The sequence below is a fragment of the Rhinatrema bivittatum genome, chromosome 9 (genome assembly GCF_901001135.1).
Source record: "Rhinatrema bivittatum chromosome 9, aRhiBiv1.1, whole genome shotgun sequence".
Lineage (NCBI taxonomy): Eukaryota > Metazoa > Chordata > Amphibia > Gymnophiona > Rhinatrematidae > Rhinatrema > Rhinatrema bivittatum.
Window position 1 is genome coordinate 85,908,429 of NC_042623.1, and position 26,813 is coordinate 85,935,241.

General features: G+C 44.3%; 1 protein-coding gene across 3 annotated transcripts in view; it reads left to right on the forward strand.

Moving 5' to 3' along the window:
- The window catches only part of POT1 (protection of telomeres 1), a 364,682-nt gene that overhangs the window by 328,933 nt on the left and 8,936 nt on the right, over window positions 1-26,813 (forward strand). For all 3 annotated transcript variants that reach the window (XR_003858606.1, XM_029615658.1, XM_029615659.1), the window contains exons 18-19: window positions 13,207-13,301; window positions 19,526-19,631. Coding sequence is in view for 2 of the 3 variants with exons in the window: in XM_029615658.1 (XP_029471518.1) it covers window positions 13,207-13,301; window positions 19,526-19,631 (201 nt within the window). In the remaining variant the exon portion in view is untranslated. The remainder of the gene's footprint in view (window positions 1-13,206; window positions 13,302-19,525; window positions 19,632-26,813) is intronic.

Below are 26,813 nucleotides of genomic sequence, written 5' to 3' on the forward strand. Positions count from 1 at the left end.
AAAAAAAATATAAGATAGCTTTTTATTGTACTAATTTTATGCATCAGGTCAAAAGAAAATAAGCATGTCAGAGCAAAAGATGACATTAAAGCTAGACAAGAATTGTATGGCGTTAGTGCAATAAAAAGCAATCACCTTACAATATTTTTTTAGTTTAACTTTTATTTCTGTGCATTCAGCCAGACTAACACAGCAACTACACTAATTTATACTTGTTCAGAAAAACTATGGAAAAGAATCTAACACATTTTAAAGAGATGTTTAGAGCATTACTGAGACTTTTCTCCCATTCTCTGTCTGGGGGCAGGGGGAGGATTTAGTGAATCTGGCCCTTAATATTCAAATCAACAACAATGGCATTCACATAGAATGTTCAAGTTTTTAAAAATCATAGTCAGCGCTGGCATAAGCTTAAAAGACCATCATAACACCCAGCAGCAAGATAGACTGTATATTGTCAATTTGCTTGCATGGGTTATTAATAATCATAGATCTCACAGCACCACAGTTAACCAAATATTTTTTACATTTTCTTATGCACATAAAACATCAAAAAGATTCACTTCCCTCATGAAGCATATTCCTCCATTGAGAAGATAGAGAAGTGTATGGCTGTAGTGAGGCTGCAGTTTGTAAGAAACCTGACATAATGCTATGATTCGAATTGGTTCTGCTTCATGGGTGATTCTTGCACTCACTGGCTTTCACTTCTTGTGGCTCATTAAACTGAAAAAGCAAGCGTACACATGAAGTCATAAATAAAATATCTTGCAACACTGATCTCATCCACATCCAAAGGTATGTCCTTACTGGCGTCTGCTTCTTCAGTTATTGTTAAGCCAAGATCAATCACGTTTTTGCGCCAAAACGGCATAGTTCTTATGCAAAACTGACATGATCCCAAGATGATGTCACTTCCGACATCGATGTGTATCAGCTGTTTATTGAAATCAAGCTGTAAAGAATAGAAAAACGAGAATGACATGCGTGTGCCACTTAGTCTCACGTTCTAAAAACTTTTAAAGCCTAATTCAAGCATACTTTCAAGCCAAACCAATACAGTACTTTAAAAGGACTGGAATATCACCAAACAGATAGCGCTTCCAACATCAGTGCCTATTAGCTGTCAAAGAAGTAGAAGCTATATCAAATACATGAGTTCCACTGAGTCTCACTGTTCAGCCTATGAAGGACCACGGACTTTAATGTAAAAATCCATCTCTGTTTTCGTTGTAGTAACATTTTTGCCCTATTACCCACCAAGTCTTCATTAATAATGTCCAAAATTTCTTCAAATTGATGTTGGAATTATAAGAAATGAGGTACCATTGAAGCCTGCAACTTCGGAGTTTTAAGACAACTTTTGTGTTCTAATAAACGCATACGTAGTTGTCTGGTGTTTTGTTCAACATACTGTAATCCACATGGACATTGCAGACAATATATCACAAATGAAATTTTACAATTCAAGAATTAGTGTTGGAAAAACCTTGAGTGGAAAAAGACTTAATTGAAGTGTCAGCCCCCCACATGTTGCACACAATACAATGTGCACATTGTTCAGGGTTGTGTATCGGGGGGGGGGGGGGAGGGGTAAACTGGACTCTACAACCTTTTCTTTAATATTACGTCCCCTGATGAAGGCAAATCTAACTGGTGCTTGTGTAGATGCAAAAAAGTCCATAATTGACCAGTGTTGTCGAATGATACAACATATTTTAGTAGACAAGCACGAGTAGGTAAGAACACAAGTTTGTCTTTCAGACATTGGTCTTGTAGAAGTAGTTAGAAGTAGATTCCTGTTGTTAAACAGCACTCTCCGAAAGATATGTTTCACCACATCACTGGGGTACCCCTTTTCCAGAATTCTATCAGCTAACATTTGCGATTGATGTTTATACTCCTGCGTATAAGTACATATCCTACAGAGCCATAAGAATTGACCCACTAGAAGATTTCTCTTTAGAGGGGACGAATGAAAACTCAAGAAAGATGATAAATTATTACGTTTGTTTGGTTTTCTGTATAAGGTTGTTGTAAGAACAGGTGTGGTTTTTTTGATCATCAAAACAAGGAAGTCAGTGTGTTCATTAAAATATCTCAATGTGAAACGTAGATTTGGATTATGCAAGTTATGCCATTGATGGAATTGTATAAGTGTCTCCAATGACCCTTTCCAGATAACAAAAATGTCATCAATGTAGCATTTCCAACAGCATATATGTTCATTCCATATGCTTCCATAGATAAATTCTTCCTCAAATGCTGCAATGAAAATGTTAGCAACATCTGATGCCATTGAGGCATCCATCTCAGTTCCATGCCTTTGTAAGAAGAAGTTTCCTCTGTAGGCAAAAACGTTCTTACATTCTGAGTTGGCAGAACAACTTCTGCCAACTTCAGAATAAAGTCTGTAGGAATTCTTTGTGGAAAAGGATGGGTGGAGAGCACCTGTTTAATAACATCAAGGGCTTGCTCTTAGGGAATAATCGTATATGATTCAATGTCGAGTGTAACTAGCAACATGTCTTCATCAATCTGAGTGGAATTTAAAAAGGTAAGCATGTGTGTGCTACCTTTAATATATGAGTGAGCTAGAGGCACAAATGGTTTGAATATACATTCCAAAAATTGGGTTCAAGTACAGAGTCGCATGCTGAGACTATAATCCTCTCTGGAGGATTATTTAATCGCCAAAATCTGCAGGGCTGTGACGTGGAGTTCTCTGCACAATTTTGCGGCCCACTACTGCTTGGACAAGGATGGTCGGCAAGATAGTAGCTTCGACCAATCTGTCCTTCGCAACTTCTTCCAGGCTTAAACCCAACTCTTCCTACCTAAAGCCCTTTGTTTGCGATCAGGCTATTCCCCGGTGTTCCCAATCTCACCGCAGTTGTTTTGGTGCCCGTTGGCACCTGTTTTTCAGTGCAGGTTGGTCATAAATGTTTCTGGGAACAGCCTGTAGCTTGGTATTCACCCTTCTGTGAGGACTACTGTCCTGCTTCTCCTAGGAGAAGCAGAGTTGCTTACTTGTAACAGGTGTTCTCCTAGGACAGCAGGATGTTAGTCCTCACAGATGGGTTACATCGTCAGATGGAGCCCAGCACAGAAAACTTTTGTCAAAGTTTCTAGAAACTTTGACTAGCACACTCAGCTTGAGCAGCATGCCACTATCCAAGCGAACATGTGGGGTCCCCCTTCAGACATGTAACATAGAATTCACAAGCGAAAAATAAAATAAAATACAGGAGCACCCAACTCCACGGGGTGGTGGGCGGGTTTCCTGAGGACTAACAACCTTGAGGTCCAGGACACAACAGGAGGCCAGGAGAAGGACTTCAATTGAAGCAGGCCCTGCATAAAGCGATCTCTATGAGCCAGCGACACCTTGATGGTAAGCACTGACCATGGCACTCAGATGGACCCTGACCGAGGTGGTTTTAAGGCCAGCCTCGAAGAGGTGCCAAAAATAGTCCAAATACCTCGGAATAGGTCAGGTGAATGGATCTAAGCCATGTCTCTTGCACCAGATGGAAAACCTTCTTCACTTCAAACGGTAAGACTTCCTTATGGAAGGCTTCCTGATGTGTTTGTGGCATAGTGTGAACTCTTGGTCGCAGTGGTGATGACTCCTCCCACGGGGAGGGGCCCCATGGGGAACCACAGCGATAGGCTAGACTCAGAGGGCAGACACTGGGAAGGAAAGTTTTATTGTACTGCTATAGAGAGATGGTACTTGCACAGGAACGGATGGCACAGAAGTCCAGTGATATGCCACTAAGCTCAGACAGTCTCAGATGTAGATGGTCTCACCCGGATGTACCTAGATTGGTAGTGTTCCGCAGAGCGGGATAAGCCGAACCTGAAGGGTGGAAATGGAGAGCTGGAGCAAAGAAGTACTCAATGAAGAGTAGTGCAGGAATCCTCCTGGTAGTAGATGGAAGAAGGAACCCGAGGTCCGTGGTGCAGGATACCCTGGCTGGAAAGACCCTCGAGAAGCGAGTACCTATGAGTGCAAATGGATCCTGAAATAGAGAAGAGAGACCCCCGAGGAGCAGTTGTCTAGTTGGGTAGTAGAAACCCCAAAGGGTAGTTGGAAGCGAGAGGCCCCCGAGAAGTGGGTGCCAGAGCTTCTTAGGAGCAAGATACCTCGGAGGGTAGCGAGGCATTCAAGCGTGCAGCTTGGAAGCGAAGCGGTCAGAGTAGTTAAACCAAAGTCCTTCCTAACTCGTTGGTTAGGAGCAGAGGCTTAAATACCCAGAGGTATTGACGTCATGCGGTAGGGACGTCCCCGAATTTCCCGCCATGACAAGTTGATAAGCGTAGGCAGCGTGAGCGCCACGGGAAGGAGCATGGCGGACGGAGACGCCCATGCTGAGTTGGAGACACCGAGGGTTTCGGCACCAGAGGCAGCCATCTTACCCATAGAGGAGGAGAAAGGTAAAAAAGAGGTGAGGCAGAGCGTTTGCAGCCATCTGCGACCAACGGGCGCCTTCAAAGGGCCCCCTCCAACACCTCTTCTTGGTGGTCTGGGTTTTCGTGGGTGTGTCAGATGGAATTGACATACCATGTCCTTATCCATGATGTTGGCCAGAGGCTCCCATGAGTTTTCTTCTGGTCCATAGCCTTCCCAGTGGAAAAAGTTCAAGATGGTAACCCTGGGCTCGCTTCTATCTCTTCTACAAAGAGGAGACTGGCTCTGCTCTCTGGAACTCCAGGACGCATACACCCACATTGCCATAGCTCCAGCTCATCGCAAGTACCTCAGGTTTTTAGTAGGCCCAAGGCACTATCAATACCAGGTGCTTCCATTCGGCCTAGCATCAGCACCACGAGTCTTTACCAAATGTCTCGTGGTTGTCGCAGCCTTTCTCAGGAAAGAAGGTGTTCACGTCTACCCCTATCTAGATGACTGGTTAATCAGGGCCCCAACCCAGCAAGCCGCTCGATCGTCCCTGGATTTGACCCTACACACTCTAATTTCTCTAGGATTTCTCGTCAGTTATGAGAAATCCTATTTAGTCCCATCTCAAACCTTATCGTTCATTGGGGCAGACTTGGACACCTTACAGGCAAAAGCCTTTCTACCTCAACAACGAGTGCAAACCCTCGTGTCCCTCGCTCATCAGTTGCAGTCTCAGTATACAGCAACAGCTTGACAATTCCTTGTCCTTCTCGGACACATGGCGTCCTCAGTCCATCTCACACCAATGGCCCGCCTGGCCATGAGAGTCATGCATTGGACTCTGAGGTCACAATGGATTCAGGTGACTCAGCCTCTGTCAACCATTGTCCACATCACCGACGCACTCCGTCTGTCTCTCACCTGGTGGAAAGATCAGAACAATCTCCTCCAGGGACTGCCTTTTCACCTACCAGATCCTCAACTCATACTCACCACCGAAGCTTGCAACCTCGGCTGGGGAGCTCATGTGAACGATCTGCAGTCACAAGGATTTTGGTCTCCAGAGGAAGCCAAACACCAGATAAATTTCCTGGAGCTTCGAGCGATGCAATATGCTCTCAGAGCTTTTCAGGATTGCCTATCAAATCATGTCATCCTGATTCAGACGGACAACCAGGTGGCCATGTGGTACATCAACAAGCAGGGAGGCACAGGCTCCTTCCTTCTGTGTCAGGAAGCTGCACAGATTTGGGCGGAAGCGCTCTCCCACTCAATGTTCCTCAGTGCCGGGAGTGCACAATGTCTTGGTAGACAACTGAGTCGTGTCTTCCAACCGCACAAGTGGTCTCTCAATCCCTCCGTAGCGACCTCTCTCTTCCAGCAATGGGGTCATCCCCAAATAGACCTCTTTGCGTCCCCTCAGAACCGCAAGGTGGACAATTACTGCTCCCTCATTCGCAGCGAGCGCTCTCAGCCCAGAGATGCATTCTCCCTCTCGTGGGCAGCCGGTCTGCTTTATGCATTCCCTCCACTTCCTCTTCTCTCGAAGACTCTCGTGAAACTCCGTCAGGACAAGGGAACCATGATCCTGATAGCACCTCACTGACCACGCCAAGTGTGGTTTCCCATACTCCAGGATCTCTCCATCCGCAGGCACATTCCCTTGGGAAAGCACCCACTTCTGATCACTCAGAACGAAGGATGTCTACGCCATCCCAATCTTCAGGCCTTGTCCCTGACAGCATGGATGTTGAGAGGTTAATTCTTCAACCACTTAACCTTTCAGATTCGGTTTCTCGTGTCCTGATTGCTTCACGAAAGCCTTCCACAAGAAAATCTTATTCCTATAAATGGAAAAGGTACACATCATGGTGTTCTTCGCAATCCCTTGATCCCTTTTCCTGTCCAATCCCAAGGTTTTTGGACTATCTCTGGCATTTATCGGAATCAGGTCTAAAGACCTCTTCCATCAGAATGCATGTCAGTGCGGTAGCCGCCTTCCATAAAGGTGTCGGGGATGTCCCTATATCGGTACAACCCCTCGTAACACGTTTTCTGAAAGGCTTGCACCATATCAAGCCACCTTTACGTCCTCCGGCCCCTTCTTGGGACCTTAATCTGGTTCTCGGGCGGCTCATGAAACCACCCTTCGAACCTCTTCACTCCTGTGACCTAAAATATCTCACATGAAAAGTGATTTTCCTTTTGGTTATCACTTCAGCTCGCAGGGTTAGTGAGTTACAGGCCCTAGTTACCTATCCGCCTTACACTAAACTTCTGCAGGACCGGGCGATACTCCGCACTCACCCTAAGTTTTTGCCTAAGGTGGTTTCGGAGTTTCACATTAATCAATCCATCATATTACCTATCTTCTTTCAGAGGCCCCACTCCAACCCAGGGGAACAGGCTCTGCATACCCTTGACTGTAAACGGGCTCTAGCGTTCTACCTAGACCATACTGTTGCCCACAGGAAGAGCACTCAGTTATTCGTCTCTTTCCATCCCAACAAACTAGGGCAACCTGTGGGTAAGCAGACTCTCTCCTCCTGGTTGGCGGACTGCATATCTTTTTGCTATTAGTAAGCAGGCATTCCTTTCCAAGACCGTGTTAAAGCACACTCTGTGAGGGCCATGGCGACTTCAGTAGCACACCTACGATCGGTGCCGCTTCCTGACATTTGCAGGGCTACTACCTGGAGTTCTCTCCACACTTTCGCAGCCCACTATTGCCTAGACAAAGCCGGAAGACAAGATTCCATCTTCGGCCAATCTGTCCTGCGTAACCTGTTTCCAACGTGACGTACCAACACCCTTCTGCCTGCTCGGTGGGGTTCAGGATGCCCTCTACCAAATTCCACCCCAGTTGATGTGCCTGTTGCACGCCGTTGGGTACATTTGGTGCACGTTCGGACATCCTCAGCTCGGTACTCACCCATATGTGAGGACTACCATCTTGCTTGTCCTGTGAGAAAGCAAATGTTGCTTACCTGTAACAGGTGTTCTCACAGGACAGCAGGATGTTAGTCCTCACGAAACCCACCCATCGCCCCGCGGTGTTGGGTTCATAACATTTTGTTATTTTATTTTTTGGCACTGCCTGTAGCTTTCAAATAAGACTGAAGGGGGACCCCTGCTGGCTGCAGGGTTAGTGCCATGCTGGGCATGCCCAGTATTGGCCAGTCAAAGTTCTGGAAACTTTGACAGATGTTTTCCATGATTGGGCTCCATCCTGATGATGTCACCCATATGTGAGGACTAACATCCTGCTGTCCTGTGAGAACACCTGTTACAGGTAAGCAACATTTGCTTTCTCTGTAAAGCTTTATTTCTATATACAGTTCATTGTAAACCAATGTGATATGTAATTTTGCACATGAACATCGGTATATAAAAGTTCAAAATAACTAAATAAATAAATAGGGTTGCAGACAGACTGAAGGAATGATTCATACCCTATGAATGGTCCCTAAACCAAGGAGTAGAGAATCAGATCTTCTGCCTCTGGGGAACATCAGAGATGGATCTGTTCGCAGCCTCTTAGAACAGGAAGGTTCCTCTCTTCTGTTCCAAATACAGAACACATGACAAGCTAGCCTCAGATGCTTTTGCCCTCCATTGGGGCCAGGGTCCTCTGTATGCGTATCCTCTGCTTCCAATGCTAGCGAAGACTTTGTTGAAGCTCAGGGAGGACAAAGGGGCTATGAGCCTCATAGACCCTCATTGGCTGAGACAAATTTGATTTCCACTCCTCCAGGAATTGTCCATTTGGAAACCAGTCAGGCTAGGGACATTCTTAGCTCTCATCACTCAGGATCAGGGCATGTTGCAGCATCCCAACTTCCAGGCCTTGTCACTCATAGTTTGGATGTTAAGAGGCTGATTCTCCAGCCCCTCGACCTCTCTGAGGATGTGTCTAGTGTTGTCATATCTTCCAGAAAGCCTTAAGAACATAAGAACATGCCTATACTGGGTCAGACCAAGGGGCCATCAAGCCCAGCATCCTGTTTCCAACAATGGCCAATCCAGGCCATACGAATCTGGCAAGTACCCAAAAACTAAGTCTTTTCCATGCCACTGTTGCTAGTAATAGCAGTGGCTATTGTCTAAGTCAACTTAATTAATAGCAGGTAATGGACTTCTCCAAGAACTTATCCAATCCTTTTTTAAACACAGCTACACTAACTGCACTAACCACATCCTCTGGCAACAAATTCCAGAGTTTAATTGTGCATTGAGTGAAAAAGAACTTTCTCCAATTAGTTTTAAATGTGCCACATGCTAACTTCATGGAGTACCCCCTAGTCTTTCTATTATCTGAAAGAGTAAATAACTGATTCACATTAACCCGTTCTCGACCTCATGATTTTAAACACCTCTATCATATCCCCCCTCTGCCGTCTCTTCTCCAAGCTGAAAAGTCCTAACCTCTTTAGTCTTTCCTCATAGGGGAGCTGTTCCATTCCCTTTATCATTTTGGTCGCCCTTTTCTGTACCTTCTCCATCGCAACTATATCTTTTTTGAGATGCGGCGACCAGAATTGTACACAGTATTCAAGGTGCGGTCTCACCATGGAGTGATACAGAGGCATTATGACATTTTCTGTTTTATTCACAATTCCCTTTCTAATAATTCCCAACATACTGTTTGCTTTTTTGACTGCCACAGCACACTGAACCGATGATTTCAATATGTTATCCACTATGACGCCTAGATCTCTTTCTTGGGTGGTAGCTCCTAATATGCAACCTAACATTTTGTAACTATAGCATGGGATATTTTTCCCTATATGCATCACCTTGCACTTATCCACATTTAATTTCATCTGTCATTTGGATGCCCAATTTTCCAGTCTCAGAAGGTCTTCCTGCAATTTATCACAATCTGCTTGTGATTTAACTACTCTGAACAATTTTGTATCATCTGCAAATCTGATTACCTCACTTGTCGTATTTCTTTCCAGATCATTTATAAATATATTGAAAAGTACGGGTCCAAATACAGATCCCTGAGGCACTCCACTGCCCACTCCCTTCCACTGAGAAAATTGTCCATTTAATCCTACTCTCTGTTTCCTGTCTTTTAGCCAGTTTGTAATCCACAAAAGGACATCACCTCCTACCCCATGACTTTTTAGTTTTCTTAGAAGCCTCTCATGAGAGACTTTGTCAAACGCCTTCCACTAGAAAGTCCTATAGACTGAAATGGAAGAGATTTTCCATGTGGTGTGAGCAGAGAGCACTTTATCCTTTCTCCTGCTCAGCACAAAAACTGTCTGATTACCTTCTACATTTCTCCAATCCTGGTCTCAAAACCAATTTGGTTAGGGTTCAATTTAGTGCAATTGGCGCATATCACCACTTTGTAGAAGGTAAGCCCATCTCTGAACAGCCTATAGTTGTATGCTTCATGTGGGGCTTGCTTCATTTGAAGCCTCCCTTATTAAGGACTCTCGCCCTGTCCTAGGACCTCACTATGGTGTTAGCTGATGAAAGCTCCTTTCAAGCCACTGCGCTCCTGTGACCTGAAGTACCTGGCCTGGAAGGTCATATTTTTGGTGGCAGTCGTGTGGTCAGTGAGCTCCAGGCCTTAGTGACTTATTCATCGTACACTAAGTTTTTTCATGATAAGATGGTCTTGGGTACCTTCCTAAAGTGGTGTCAGACTTCCATCTTAATAGTCAATCATCCTTCTGCCAATATTTTTCCCAGGCCTCATGCTCACCAAGGTAAACAAGCCCTTCACAGTTTGGACTGCGTGAGAGCCTTAGCCTTCTGTCTGCAGCAGCAGAAGATCATAGACATTCCACCCAGCTTTTTGTTTCCTTTGATCAGAATAAGCTGGGGATTGCCGTTGCCAGACGCTATCCAATTGGCTAGAGGATTGCATCTCCTTCTGTTATGCCCAGGTGGTATTCCATCTTGCAGGTCACATCAAGACTCATTTGTTCCAAGCCATTTCAGCATCAGTGGCCCACTTGCGAAGAGTCCTCAACGAGGAGATCTGCAAGGCTGCGATGTGGAATTCTGTCCACTCAACCACATCACATTACTGTTTGGGCATGGATGGCCAATTTGATGGCAGGTTTGGCAAGTCTATTGTTCGGAGTGTGTTTGAGCTGTAGAGCCCAACTTTGTTCCTGCCTAAGGCTCCTTGTTTTCTGCTCAGGTTGCCGCCCCCCCCCCCCCCCCCTTAACAACAAAACTTTGTTGTTGTGCCCATTGGCACTTGTTTTGTTGGTTCCCTTTTTATTGGTGGGCCTCCTTTAGCTAGAGATTCACCCATGTGTGAGGACTTTGGTCCTACTTGTCCTCAGAGAAAGCAGAGTTGCTTACCTGTTATAGGTGTTCTCGGAAGAAAGCAGGATGTCAATCCTCATGAGACCCGCCCACCTCCCTGTGGATTTAGGTCTCCATTTCATGGGTTTTTTTTCTTAGAATTCTCTGCAATAAGACTGAAGGGACTCTGCTAGGACGTGTGGTATAATGTATGCTCAGGCATGGTGAGAGAGGCTCAATCAAAGTTCTAGAAACTTTAACATAGATATTCCGTGCTGGGTTCCATCACATGATGTCACCCATCCTGCTGTACTCCGAGAACACCTGTTACAGGTAAGCAAAACTGCTGTCCTTGGAATGAGCTCTATTTACCACTGCTCTTTGTCGCTTCCCACTCACCCACTTTCTAACTCAGTCATTCACTTTGGACCCTTAACTAGGGCATTTAATTTGTTTATAAGTCATCTTTGCAGAACCATATCAAAAGCCTTGCTAAAATTTAAGTACAACACATCTAGAGTGCTTCCCTGATCTAACTCTCTGATCACCTAATCAAGCAAATTGATTAGATTTATCTGACAAGACCTACCTCTGGTAAAGCCCTGCTGCTGCTATTGCTGCTATTCTGTCGCTTGGTTTAGCAGTGATTCTAATACTTTACCACCAGGGAATGGTGAATAAAACAGAAAATATCATAATGCTTCTGTATCGCTCCATGGTGAGACTGCACCTTTAATACTGTGTACAATTCTGGTCGCCGCATCTCAAAAAAGATATAATTGCGATGGAGAAGGTACAGAGAAGGGCTACCAAAATAAGGGGAATGGAACAGCTCCCCTATGAGGAAAGACTAAAGAGGTTAGGACTTTTCAGCTTGGAGAAGAGACGGCTGAGGGGGGATATGATAGAGGTGTTTAAAATCATGAGAGGTCTAGAACGGGTAGATGTGAATCGGTTATTTACTCTTTCGGATAATAGAAAGACTAGGGGGCACTCCATGAAGTTAGCATGGGGCACATTTAAAACTAATCAGAGAAAGTTCTTTTTTACTCAACGCACAATTAAACTCTGGAATTTGTTGCCAGAGGATGTGGTTAGTGCAGTTAGTATAGCTGTGTTTAAAAAAGGATTGGATAAGTTCTTGGAGGAGAAGTCCATTACCTGCTATTAAGTTCACTTAGAGAATAGCCACTGCCATTAGCAACGGTAACATGGAATAGACTTAGTTTTTGGGTACTTGCCAGGTTCTTATGGCCTGGATTGGCCACTGTTGGAAACAGGATGCTGGGTTTGATGGACCCTTGGTCTGATCCAGTTTGGCATTTTCTTATGTTCTTACCAAGGTCAGACTAACTAGCCTATAGTTTTCATATCTCTCCTCAGTTTCACTTGTGTGAAGAGAAATCACCTCTGCCTATCTTCAATAATTTGCAACCTCACCTGACTCTTAAAAAAAAAAAAAAAGTATGACTAGTTCAGACAATGGAGCTGCTAGAACTTCCTTAAGTTCTCTTATTATCCTCAGATGTATCCCATCTAGCTTCATTGCTTTATCTACTTCTAGCTTTGCTAGCTCCTCGCAGTCTTTTGAAAATTGTTTGAGTCTACCTCATTTTAATTTCTATTTGTGGCAGACTTCTTGGCTCTACTCCAAGTCCTACATCAGTGAACAATGAACAAGTGTGTTAAGCAATTCTACTTTCTCCTCACTCCTTCATCTTGAGTCTTAAAATCCCATTTTTTCATTTCTTCCTGTCACTTTTATATGTTAAATTAAAAAAAACCCAAACCTCTTGTACCTCTGTTTTACTGTCAGATGTTTTTGTCTTCCATTTCCACCTTCACTGTCTTGACTACTTTCCCAGATTCTCTTATCTTTTACAAATATTGTTACCTCTCTTCCTCTTTTTCAATCTCTTGTAGTTGATGAACCCTAACCTTTTTTTCCGTACCCTTTCAGCCACTTCATTAGAAAACCATGGCGGCCTCTTTTTCCTCTTAGGTTCATTTACTTTCCTAACAAAAAGGTTTGTTGCCCTTACTATATTTCCTTTTAGTTTTGTCCAATGATCTTCTACTTCCCCCTACCTTTTCCCATCCAGTTATTGATTTTTTGAGATGCTGTCCCCATCTTAGTTTTCCTGAATTCCATGACTCTCGCTTTTCAATGAACCACCAATGCCTATGCTCTGTTACTGAACCACACCATCTGGTGATCACTAGATCCCATGTGATTCCTCCCCACCCCCATTATGAAATCAGAAACATTCTCCCCATTTGTAAGCACTGGATCCAGTCTCATTCCCTCATATTTTGTTCCTGTTACCAGTTTGCCAAAATAGTTCTTTCTGCAGACAATCCAGAACCATCCTCCTTCTAGATGAAACCATACTTTTAGCAAAAATGAATTCCTTTTGTTATTGTTAATTCAATTTGTGTAGCAAATGGTATTTATGTGTAAAATTTGAATAATTTATTTTTCTGGTCTTCCCTGTTTGAAACCAATTTTCCTTCATTCTTTTCAGCATTAGGTATTGAACCTCTCCATCATGTCTTAATTATGAAGTTCACACTTGATGACGGAACTGGATGTTTGGATGCATATCTATGGAATAACTCAGTAAGTAAAAGAGAGGATGTAACAAAACCAATCATACTATGTAGGCTAGTGGCATCAGATTCTCTCCCAAGTGCATACAAAAGATATCTGTCACTGATCATCATAAAATGTGTGACCATTAGCAGTTTGGTTCTGGAAGGTCAGTCTCTGTCCTTTCCTTGCTGGGGAATTAAACCCCAGCTCCAAGAAACTAGCCCCAAAGTCTTAACACATGACAAAGGAAACTATAGTCATGCTGGTGCTCATGCCTTGTCAAAGAAGTCCTGAGCATCTTTGCTGTCTCTCTGCAAGGATGGATTCAACAGACAAATCTCAATCTCCCAGCTCAAATCTGATCAAGATTTTATCAGTATAAGTTCTTGGTGAGGTTTCATTTGTAATACTGGGTGTAATTTTCAAAAGGATTTACACACGTAAAAGTAGCATTTATCATAGCAATTTTCAAAAGTCCATTTACATGCTTAAAGTGCATTTACACTTGTAAAACCTATTGACAATTCAATAGCATATATTATAACAATTTTCAGAAGCCCACTTACTGTATGCATGTAAAGTACATTTACTCGCATAAAACCCAGCTTTCTTAGCATATAGACAGATGTTCTCAGGACCAGTGTGTTTATGCTCCCCTGCCAGCAGATGGAAACGGAGCAACCTGACATCACAGTATATATATATGTAGCCCTGCACTGACCCCAGCCTGCCAGTATTCTCCGTTTCCAGCAGATAGTGGATATGCATCTCCCTATGGGGATTGCTTCAGGCTTTTTGGAAGGAGAAATTTGAAATTCCAAATTCATGAAAAGAAACCCCCGCTCTCCTGCGTTGATCCCTAAAGGTCCCTCCTCTAGCTGAGGCGATTTCCGTGTTCTCTTAGAGGTGTGCACTGAAATTATGCAGTATTCCTCGGGATGTGTCCATGGTGTTCCCTTGCCACTCCCTGCAGAAGAAGCAAGCAGTTCACACTTCAAAAGCTGCTGAGTCTGAGGGCTGTGGTTCTGGTGCACACATCTCAAGAAAGTATGGGGCAATATTCCATTTATTTTGTTGTGCCCAAGAGGAAGGGATCCTTTCATTCCCATCCTGGATCTCAAGAGGGTCAACCGTCACTTGAAGGTGACTCACTTTTGCCTGGAAACCTTACACTCTGTGATGTTGACGGTGCAGTCGCTCTCTGCATTCTCGTTGTAACCTGCAGTCTCAGAACTATGCAGTTCAGCTCCACTTGCCAATGGAAATCTGCTCCCACCTCCAGTAGAGGTTGCAGGAGGATCATCTGAGAAAGGGAGTTCCCTTGTCCTCTCCAACCTGGTTGGTACTCATGACAGATGGGAGTCTCCACAGTTGGGGGGGCTCACTGTCTGAAGTTAACGGCATAGGGGAATTGGAATGCCGAAGAGTCCTGTTGGAACATCAATTGCTTGGAGGACTGGGCGGTACTACTGGCATGCTAAATGTCTTAACCACATCCTCTGGCAATGAATTCCAGAGTTTAGTTGCTCGTTGAATGAAAAAGATTTTTGTCCAATTCATTTTAAATGTGTAATTTGCTAACTTCCTGGAGTGTTCCCTAGTCCTTATGTAGGCTTAACTGGTTATCAGTTACTGAGCGTATCATGTTTAAAATTGGCATGATAGTCTATAAGCTTCTTGCTTCAGATTATCCGTATTGGCTTAATGCATTATTACGGATTTACAAACCTGTAAGATGTTTGAGATCGCCTCAATTGAATCTTCTAGAGATTCCGTCAGTTCGACAAGCAAAATTGTTTAGTACCAGGGAGACCTCTTTTTCCATAGCAGCACCAACTCAATGGAATCTCATTCCTTTTGAACTTAGGTCTCTGGATGATGTTAAAAGATTCAAATTGGCATTAAAAGAGTTTTTGCTCCGTCGTGCTTATAATGTGTGACAGTCTGAAGTAAGTGAGAACCTAGCTTTCAGAGAATAAGTGAGACTATTGTTATCAGTAAAAAGTGAGAATATTGTGTGTAGAGAAATTGATATGAGTTTTCGCTAATATTAATTGATGATGGATAGAATATCTGATTCAGTGTTAATGTATAATTAGTACCACTATATGGTATTATTTACTTTTAGTTTCTGTGAAACTAAAATTTGTCTGTTAAGTATTTTTTAATCAATGTTTTGGGGTTTTTTTGCAAAGTCATTTTTATTGTAAAGACAAGCATTTCCACTAGCACTGCAACATATTCAAAAACAATAGCAACAAGAGAACAAACAGTACAGTAGTGATGCTGGCCTCCTGTTTAGTAACAATACCCATGCCAATAAGCAACCAAAACTTTCACCACTCCCAACACATTCAAACTGCACAACCAAACACACCACATACACCCCATTCAGACAACCACCTCACCTTCCAACCACAATCGCACCCCCCCCCCAACCCCCGCCCAAGAGCCCTAAAACATTTAGGGAAAGAAAAAACCCTGAACAAGAGAGTTTAGTAGCAAGGCTACTCAGGAGTTACTCGCCCCGGGAGAGTTGGTGTACCAAGTTTCAATATATCCTGCTGTAAGCAATTGAGTCTGGAAATCCAAGGTGAGAGAAGAGTAATAGCAAGCCCAGCAATCTGCATATCGCTTATCCCTAGGCTGAGGAGACTTGGGAAAATCCATGCGTTCCAGCAAAATCATGTCCATCATGCGATGGTGCCAGGCCACAAGTGAGGGTGTACTCGCAGACTCAATCCACTTAGCAAGTATTGTTCGGCAAGCTAGTAGAAAATCAGTCCTGCCAAAGCGATCCTGTGCCCCCATACATTTCACAAGGAGCGCCTGCGGTCCTGCCAATAGGAGCACAGCAGACAATCGTAAAGGTATCTGAATACATTTATTGACGCAGGCCAGTATATTTTTCCAGAAAGTCTCCAGGGAAGAGCAGAGAATCAGCCGATGCAACATGGTACCCTCTGTTGTGGAACATTTAATACATAGTGGAGAGGAGAGACGACCCATTCAAAAACGGCACACATTGTCACAAATAGTATGATAGATAATCCGAAATTGCAGGTCATTTATGTAGAGAAGTGAAGCATGAAGTAAGGAAGGGAACTGTAACATCCTTTGCACAGAATGGCGTCCGGTAGCGGGCCAGAAGATCAAGATGAGGAGTCAATCGCGCATTTGAAATCAATCTACTCCAGCCCTGTATAGAATTATGTAATTATGCACACTCAACCAGTATTTTAACAAAAGCAGTTTCACGTGCATAGTTTAGTTTATTGTGTTTTATATACCATCACATCAGACGTGCCTTCACAACAGTTTACAGAGATCATAACATATAGCATACTCCTCTGATTGCCAGCGAAAAGCCTGCAAGTAGTGGCGAGCTTGTAGGTAGGCAAAGAAAAAATTACGGAGTAACTTGTAATTCTCAACCATAGTTGTATATTGTAACACTTGAGGGACGTCTTCTTCAAAGTAATGATAGGCATACCTAAGTCCACAGCGAGCCCAAGTCTTGAAGATGCCACTGGTGGTAATACCAGGCTGAAAATCACAGTTACCCACCAGCGGAGTAAACAATAAGAACAAGCCCGGCAATTCATACAGCCAACGGAGCCACCGCCAGGCCCTGCAGCATGGATAAAAAAAACATTTGGGAATATTGAGAGATTGTACTGTGGCCGCAGGAGCTTGGACCACGTAGAGAGGAGACCAGGGCCAAGTCATACGATTTAACATCCTTCCTCACAGTAAGTATATTCATCAAGGAGCCATTCCCCAATAAAACGCATCTGACAAGCAACATTGTAAGCACGGAAATCGGGCAGGCCCAACCCACCCCGAGCCTTCGGGTGCACCAGTGATTGATAGGCAATCTGTGCACGCTTACCTGCCTATATAAATTTGATCAACCCCCTCTGCAATGTATTAAGATCATAAACCTTAAGCCAAAGGGAAGCATGTGTAACTTGTATAACAATTTAGGAACAATCATCATTTTAACTAGAGAACAACGCCCTGAAAAATTGAGGGGAAGAGACTGCCAGGCCTGCAACTGTCGTCCCAAGGATGCCAAGGTTTCACATATGTTACACTCATAGAGCTTATCCAATTCTCTGGGGATCCATACACCTAAATATTTTAGTTTCCCAGGTGCCCATTTGAAGGGGAAGGAGCTAGGCCATGTCTGTGGAAGCCGTGAATGTAGGGCCAATGCTTCTGACTTGGAAAAATTAATGCAAAGGCCCGCTATATCCCGAAACTGTGTAAAAATAGAGAGTATTATGGGCACACTCTGCCGGGGTCGTCCGACAAAGAGCAGAATGTCATCCGCAAACAAAGCAAGTTAACAGGATGGCCACTTAAACTGATTCCCCAAAATCCTTTGTCCCGTCTTAACTTCTCTGCTAATGGCTCTATTGCCAGTACAAATAATAGGGGGGAAAGTGGGCACCCTTGCCGAACCCCACATTCCAGAGGGAAGGAGACCGATAAACCTCCGTTAAGAAGAATTTTGGCACTAGGATTGTTGTACAGAACTTGTAGCCACGTAACAAAGTCCCCAGTTATCCCATATTGCTGGAGCACCCAAAACATAGTCCCAGGATAAGGAGTCAAAAGCCTTTTCGGCATCCAAACTTAGAATAAGAGCTTCCTCCTGGGGATAGTAATTTAGGGCAGCAAAGAGCCGTCTCACAATTTGCACCCCTTGGCGACGAGAAACAAAGCCAGTCTGATCTGAGTGCACCAAGGTGGGCAAGATAATGCTGAGCCGAGCTACCAAAACTGCTGCAAGAATTTTAATGTCCACATTTATTAGAGAAATGGGCCGGTAAGATCCCACCTCTTGTAAATCCCTCCCTTGTTTTGGCAATAAAATGATAGTGGAACAATTTTCATCCGGTGGGAGGTTCTTACTCTGAATGAGAGAGTTATAATATGAGGTTAGACTAGTCAATAGGATTTTGTAAAACTCGTTACTTAGCCCATCAGGACCAGCTGCCTTGCCCTTTTTAAGTTTCTGTGTGATAAGAAAAATTTCAGAGTCCACTATGGGGGCATTTAATGTATGGAGGGTGTCTCCAGGTAGGTTTGGCCAATTTAGATGTTGAAAAAAAGCTTCCGACTGCAATCGAGGGAAAGGTTTAGATGCATATAGCGACTTGTAATACTTTACAAAACTCGCTTCAATATTATGTGGATCAGTATGATAGGCACCATCACTAGTCTTAACCCCTGCAATATAAGACTTGGTTTTGCGAGGTCTGGTTAAGTTCGTGAGAAGCCTACCCGGAACATTCCCATGTTTAAATAATTGATATTTAAAATATCTTAAGGATTTCAACGCTCTTTGGTGCAGAGCATTGTTTAAGGCATTCCGTATCTGGTCAGCCTCTTGCTTGTTGGCTGGAGTTGAGTCGCAAGCAGATTTAACCTGCGCTCACTTTAACTCTGTGGTAAGACGCAGAGGATATGGTTAGTGCAGTTAGTATAGCTGTGTTTAAAAAAGGATTGGATAAGTTCTTGGAGGAGAAGTCCATTACCTGCTATTAATTAAGTTGACTTAGAAAATAGCCAGCCACTGCTATTACTAGCAGCGGTAACATGGAATAGCTTAGTTTTTGGGTACTTGCCAGGTTCTTATGGCCTGGATTGGCCACTGTTGGAAACAGGATGCTGGGCTTGATGGACCCTTGGTCTGACCCAGTATGGCATATTCTTATGTTCTTAAGCCCAATGGATTTTGAAGTCTGACATCAAGCCACACAGAGACTTCAAGATCACATGTATGTTGCATAAAGACAAGGATTATTTTACAAATTTTCTCTAACCAAACATTTCTCACCATGGATGCATTCAGCCTGGAATAGGGTGCTTCACACTCAGGGCCCCTGGTCCATTCAGGAAATATCTCTACACACACAACTATGTTGGGGTTAAAGGCCATCCTGAATGCTGTAAAGGCTTTCAGAAATCAGGTGGCCAACAAAATTGTCCTAATCCAGACAGACAAATTAGGTAGTTACGTTCTAACCGAGGAACATGCTCTCACATCCTGTGTCAGGAAACAATCAAGGTACCATACTGGGCTGTCTCTCATAGAGTGGTTCTTAGTCACATATTTGTCAGAAATGGACAAGGTTCTTCTCAGAAGGGGCCTCTGAAACATATCTGAGTAGTGTGTGATCTTCATATTGTAATATGAATATACTGATCTGTTCTCTTATCACTTATCTTCTGTTCCTCAGGAAATTTTTTTCCGGATTTCTGCATCTGAGATCCTAATTGATGAAACCCTTCAGGAGAAGCTAGAGATGATCATGTCAATGCTATGCCCTGCAAAGCAAAACCTAGGTAGGTTTCCACATTTATATTAGTTCTTAAGAATGCTGTATGTATTAACAAAAATATAACATATTTAGCTTTCCCAAAAAATTTTTGGATTCCTACATATTTAAAATAAAAGTGGAGTACAATCTTCTACACAAAACAATAATATAAAATCCCCCAAAAAATAAATACATACGTCACTGATAAGCACAGACTTTTCACATATAAGCTTTAAAGAGAGAAAGCAGTGGAGGCTTCCTGAAAAAAAATAACCTTCAATTTTTTTCAAAACAGTTTAAAATCAGACATTGTCCTAAGCTCATCCAGGAAACTGTTCTATAAAACAGGACCTATTAATGAAAGAGCATGGTTTTGTGTTTCCTGGAGATGAGCAACTTCCAAATACTAGGAACCTCCAAAAAAAAATGTTGATCAACAGCATGTAATAACCACAGCGGGGCGTATTCTTTAAATAATTTGGATAAAAACACTGGCATATCTTCTTGAAGATATTTAAACACTAAAGTGATAACTTTAAATGTATTCATTGTAAAACCGATAACCAGTGTAGACTTTACATTACTGGAATAACATGTTCTCAGGCAACAGTCCTTAAAACCAGTTGGGCTTCAGAACTTTTTAATAGTTGTAATGTCCATAAATGAGTTTTTTTTAAGTCCCATATATAAAGATTTGTAATAATTGATAGTTGTTAAAAGAAAAGCATGCACAGTTGTGCAAAAATCGGATGCAATAGTGGGCTTAAATGGCAAAGCAGTTTCAATTTCAAATAGCCAGCTGAAAATTATAGTTTAAAAATGGGTGAACTTGGAATCCCAAGTTCCAGATGTGATCCGCCAATGCAGTATTAACACCATTAATCACAAGCAAGTAAGGTCTAAAGGTCTTAGGTTTCTAGAAATTCCAAGGATCTTGCTTTTAGCTAAATTTTAAAACTAAGATATTTTTGGCCATCCAGTCATTAACTGTTAATAAACAGGTCAATGTTTTGTTTTACAGCCGCAGTATCAGTGGAAACAGGAAAGTACAGCTGGATATCATCTGCATAAAATTTAAAAATAAATGTTAAATGATTCCATTAAAACACATAAAGGTTGAAGATAGTGCTGAAAAACAATAAGAAGATAAGATAGATCCTTGAGACCCCTGCACCTACAGAATACCAACTAAAATATTGAACACCACTTCTTACATGTTGTTGACAGGGTAAATAAGAATTATATCACTGAAGTACCCTTCCATCAAGCCCTAATTCTTTTAGTCTAGTAAGTAAAATTGCATGATTAACAGAATCAAAAGCAGAAATTACATTGAAATAAATAGCATTCCCTGTACGTTCCCGGATCAGTCCAAACCATGGGTTATGCCTCCCTTCTAGCAGGTGGAGACAGAGATAAACTTCAAAGGCACCCTTAGTTAAGCCAGTGTGCCTCCTGCATCCCTTCAGTATTTCTCTGTCTCCAGCAGATGGAGGTTGTGCAAATCCTGCAGTCTTGCCCTGTTTCTAGGCTATCCCTTAAATTTATCTAAAAGTAAACTAGTTTTAAATTCTGAATCAAGCAAGTTTAAAAAAAAAAAAGAAAAGAAAAACTGTTCTACTGAGAGAAGTTTTCTCTATCCTCCCAGGTGGTTGTTAGATCCTGCGGGGTCATCCTCTCTGGTGGCAGGTTAAAGGAGCTGGGGTTGGTAACCCTGCGGGGCTCCAGGCAGATGATAAGCAGGGTAAGTGATTACTGGAGGTCCAGTCCCTCTCTTACTCCGGGCTTCTTTAGCTTTAAAAAAAAAAAAAAAATCGAGATGCCGCAGCCATCTTTGTGTGTAGCATGTGGAGAAGCCACCATGCGGCTTTCTAGAGCTGGGATTTGCTCCCGATGCTTACCTGGTGGGGAAGGCAGCTCCTTTTCAGGGTCTGCAGCATTGCCCAAGCCTCGAGGGGGTTCCAAATGCCCTGCTCAGTGTGATTTCAGTGCTGATCCATTTTCCCTCAGTGCAGGGACAGCAGCCATCTTAGGCACATGTGCAGCAGCTCAGGCTGATGCTATGGGGGAGGGGCTGTTTCCTCCAGCCCTGTCACCGGTCCCTGCCAGTCCTGATGATTTGATTGATTAGGACCAGGATTTATTCCAAGGGGGGACAGGATGTTGATCCTGATTCTTTTTCTTTAGATTTTGTCCTCCTTATGCACAAAGCATTTTTGGCTTCCAGGTCTCCGCAACCTGCTGCTTTGCCTGTGAGACCTGTGCAGGGACCGGCTCCCAAGGTAGCCAAGCGCACGAACGGACCCGCATCTTTACGGGTAGCCAAGTTAAAAGGCGCTGTGGCTTCAGTTGGCTCTGCCGCCTCAGTGGTGCCGGGACATGCGGCGGCTGATGCAGGGGCCTCTCCGTCCCGTCCCGTCCCCCCCCCCCCCCCCACGGGGGGGGGATTGGATGAGGATCAGGGGAAACAGAATCCCCTGGATGGCGATGACCCTAAGGTAGCCCGCCTGTTTCAGAGAGAGGAATTAGAGCCTCTCTTTCCTGCAGTTCTTTCTGAGCTTGGGGTGGAGCTCCCCCCACTTGCTCTGCCGCAGGACTCTGTGGACCCAGACCTAGCGGGATTTCGAACGCAAACTCGGGTTTTTCCGGTCCATGCATGCTGCAGCAGCTGATGACCAGGGAGTGGGATGCTCCGGATGCTGGTCTACGGGTTGGACGAGCCATGGATAAGCTGTATCCCTTAGTGGATGATTTTTTGGATCTATTGCAGTTTCCTAAGGTGGATGCTTCGGTTTCGGCCATTGTCAAAAGAACCACGATACCAAAAGCAGGCTTAACAGCTCTCAAGAACCTGCAGGACTGCAAGCTGGAAGTGCTGCTCAAACGCATTTTTGAGGTGTCGGCCCTGGGTATCCGGGCCACGGTGTGTAGCTGTTAAATGCTGTGTGTGAGCCTGCACTGGGTACAGCAATTGCTCATGTCTCGGGATGATCTCCCTCCAGTGGAGTCTGAACAGGCGCAGCATTTGGAAGCTGCAGTGGCATATGGGGCGGATGCACTATATGACCTGATCCGCAGTTCTTCTCATGCTCTGTCATTGGCAGTATCGGCAAGAAGGCTTTTGTGGCTCTGGAACTGGTCAGCTAATGTTTCCTCCAAGGCCCAACTTGGTGCTATGCCGTTTAAAGGGGGCTTTTTGTTCAGGGAGGATTTGGAGCAGTTGATCAAGTCCCTGGGGGAGAACAAGGTTCACAACTTGCCAGAGGACAGACCAAAACCCTCCAGAGGTTTTCCTTCATCCCGCTCTCGCTTTCGGGGACAGCGAAGATTTCAGCAGAACAGGCAGCAAGCAGTACCCAGGAACCAAGCCTGGTCGTTGTCCTTTCGGGAGCGTAAAGCCTTCCAAGAGGGTGGTGCCTCCTCCTCTCCCACTTCCAAGAATACACAATGAGATGGGGCCGGCCCATCCCTCGATCTCTCGGTTAGGGGTCGCCTGTCCTGATTTTACAAGGCATGAGCCAACATACTTCCAATCAGTGGGTGCTAAACATAATCGAACAAGGCAACGCTTTGGAATTTGCTCGGCCTCTAAGAGACTTCTACCTAATATGTCCTTACAGCCCACAAGTCAAATGGAAGATTGTTCGTCAGACTCTTGAGTGCCTACTGGCAATGGGAGCGGTGAAGCCGATCTCCCCAGGGCACTGGGGGAAAGGGAGGTACTCCATTTACTTTGCAGTTCCAAAGAAAGAGGGGTCCTTCTGGCCAATTTTGGACCTCAAGAAGGTAAACAAGTCTTTCAAGGTGCCACACTTTCGTATGGAGTCCCTGCGATCCGTCATCGCGGCAGTACGCAAGGCAGAATTCCTGGCCTCTATGGATCTGATGGAGGCATACTTGCACATTCCCATACGCGAAGATCATCAAAAGTTTCTTCGATTTATGATCCTGGGAATGCACTACCCTTTGGGCTAGCGACCACACCCCGGACGTTCACCAAGGTCATGGTGGTGGTGTTTCTCCAGAGGCAAGGCCTGCTTATTCACCCATACTTGGACGATTGGCTTATCAGGACGAAGTCCAGTGATGGCTGTATGGAGGCAATCCGCAAGGTGACGACTCTTCTGGAATCTCTCCGTTGGGTCATCAATCAGGCCAAGAGCAACCTAGTTCCTTCTCAGTCATTGGAATTTCTGGGAGCCAAGTTTGACACAGCAGTCGGGGAAGTGTTTCTTCCGCCAGACCAGAGAAACAAACTGATGGACCAAGTTCAGCGCTTGTTGGATCTTCCCTTGCTGAAGACCTGGGACTACCTTCAGGTGTTCGGTTTGATTGCATCCACTCTGGAGGTGGTGCCTTGGGCTTTTGCTCATATTAGACCATTACAACGAGTATTACTTTCCCGTTTGGATCCCAAGTCGGAGAATTTTCAGTTCCCTCTACCACTCACCGATCACGTCAAGTCCAGTCTTAGATGGTGGCTTTGTCCGCACAACCTGTCTTGAGGAATGGATCTGGAGATTCCGAGATGTACAGTGGTGACTACGGGCGCCAGCCTCTCCGACTGGGGAGCTGTTTGCCAATATCATTCTGTGCAGGGCAGTTGGTCCCCAGAGGAGTCCAGATGGTTGATCAATCACCTAGAGACCAGAGCGGTTCGCTTGGCTTTGCAACAATTTCTTCCACTCTTCCGCCACCAGGTGGTTCAGATTCTCTCCTACAATGCGATGACAGTGGCCTATATCAACCATCAGGGAGGCACCAGAAGTCAAGCAGTAGCCGACGAGGCGGAGCTGCTCATGACTTGGGCGGAGCAGAAACTTGCGATGTTAGCCTCACACATCGCCGGGAAGAACAACATACAAGCGGACTTCCTCAGTATGAGGTGTGTAGATCCAGGAGAGTGGGAGCTCTCGGACAAGGCAATGGATCTCATCTCTCACAGGTGAGGGGCTCCCCACATGGACCTGATGGCGACGAGGGACAATGCCAAAGCTCCTCGCTTCTTCAGTCGCAGAAGAGACCACAGTGCAGAGGGGGTCGATGCGCTTGTACTTCCCTGGCCAACCTCAGTTCTCCTGTACGTGTTCCCTCCTTGGCCTCTGGTGGGCAAGGTGCTTCGCAGGATAGAGGGTCACCCAGGAAGGGTAATGCTAGTGGCTCCCGACGTCTGTGGTTTGCGGATCTCATCAATCTGGCCGTGGAAGGACCGCTGCGGCTCGGGCATCTTCCATGTCTACTCCATCAAGGGCCTATATTTCGACCAGGCAGCTCGCTTCTGTCTAGCAGCTTGGCTTTTGAAAGGAGGAGATTGAGGAAGAAAGGATATTCAGAGGAGGTTATCACTACCATGCTACAAGCCAGAAAAACATCTACTTCCCTATCTTACATCAGGGTATGGAGAGTTTTTGAGACGTGATGCCGGGAGAGAGAGATTCTGCCCAGGCACGCTACGATTGCTCAGATGCTAAATTTTTTTTGGAAGATGGTTTGGCCAAGGGTTTGTCCTACAATTCCCTTTGGGTACAGGTGGTGGCCCTCGGTTCCTTGGTTGGTAGCTTGGTGGCGTCACATCCAGATGTGGTGCGTTTCCTCAAAGGAGTACGGCATCTGAAGCCCCTGGTCCGACGGTTTGTCCTTCTTGGAGTCTTAATCTGGCTCTTCGCATTTTGTGTGATCCGCCATTTGAACCCCTTAAAACGGTAACATTGAAAGACCTCACCTTAAAAACTGTGTTTTTGGTGTCTATCTGTTCAGCTCGCAGAGTTTGAGTTACAGGCTCTCTCCTGTAGGGAACCTTTTTTGAGGATTTCGGACTCTGGAGTTTCTCGTACAGTACCGTCCTTTTTTACCCAAGGTGGTCTCATCTTTCCATTTAAGACAATCGGTTGAGCTTCTGGCCTTTCCCGATTTGTCAAATGATGTACAGCATGCACGAGAGCTTCGTCGGCTTGATGTTCCGCATGCCTTGCTGCGTTACTTGGAGGTCACTAATTCTTTCAGACTTTCAGATCACTTGTTTGTCTTATGGAGCAATCCCAAGAAGGGGCATAAAGTGTCTAAAACTACGATTGCTCGATGGCTAAGAGAAGCCATATTGTCTGCATACATTTGTAAAGGGAGGCCAGTTCCTGAGGGCCTGTTCGGTTCATTCGCAAGCAGCTTCATGGGCCGAATGCCAGTTGATATCACCTCAAGAGATTTGCAGAGCTGCTACTCGGAAGACGCTACAAACTTTTGCTCGCCATTACCGCTTGGACGTTCAGGCGCCCAGAGACTTTGGCAGTGGTGTATTGCACGGGCCTTACGAGGTCCCACCCGGTTTAGGGAAGCTCTGGTACATCCCATGGTTTCGACTGATCTGGCTGCGTACAGGGAAAAGAAAATTAGTTCTTACCTGATAATTTTCATTCCTATAGTACCACGGATCAGTCCAAATGCCCGCCCAAAGACTGTGAATGGGTAACAGGGTGATCTATACAGTCTGCGCGCACAAGTTTAATTTGTATTATTGCAGCATACTAAGAAAGAAAGCTACAGTTTTCATGTGTTCAGTTCTGTTCTTGCTTGATTCATTGCTAGTCCTATTCTGCTTTTGATATTCGATATACTGAAGGTATGCAGGAGGCACACCGACTTAACTGAGGGTGCTTTTAAAGTTTATCTCTGTCTCCAGCTGCTGGGAGGGAGGCATAATCCATGGTTTGGACTGATCCATAGTACTATAGGAACGAAAATTATCAGGTAAGAACTAATTTTCTTATAACCCCCACAACTGTATCCATAGTTTGCAGAAGATATTCACAGAGATTAATAATGTCTCTGTTCTGTGGTTTGAAGGAAATTCACACTGTTTAGCATGCAAAATCTTCTGTAATTGGAAGAAATCCTTCATTTGGGTGAACACTGTCTTCTCAATCAATTTCCCCAGTGATAACAGATTGGAAAATTGACAACTTATCGTTAGGCAAATCTGCTTTCTTTTTAAGAGGTTGAACTAGGGACCTCTTTAGGGATAAATTAACCAATTCTGAAAGGAAATCAAGAAAATCATCTTTTAAAACTGTTAATACCCAAATTGGACAGGGATCTAATGACAAATAAGAGCTTTTTAACTGAGAGAAGAAATGTTCAATTTCTATAGTGGAAACACATTCAAAAGTATCCCAAAGAGATGTTGGTTTATTATATGTAAGATCTGAAACAG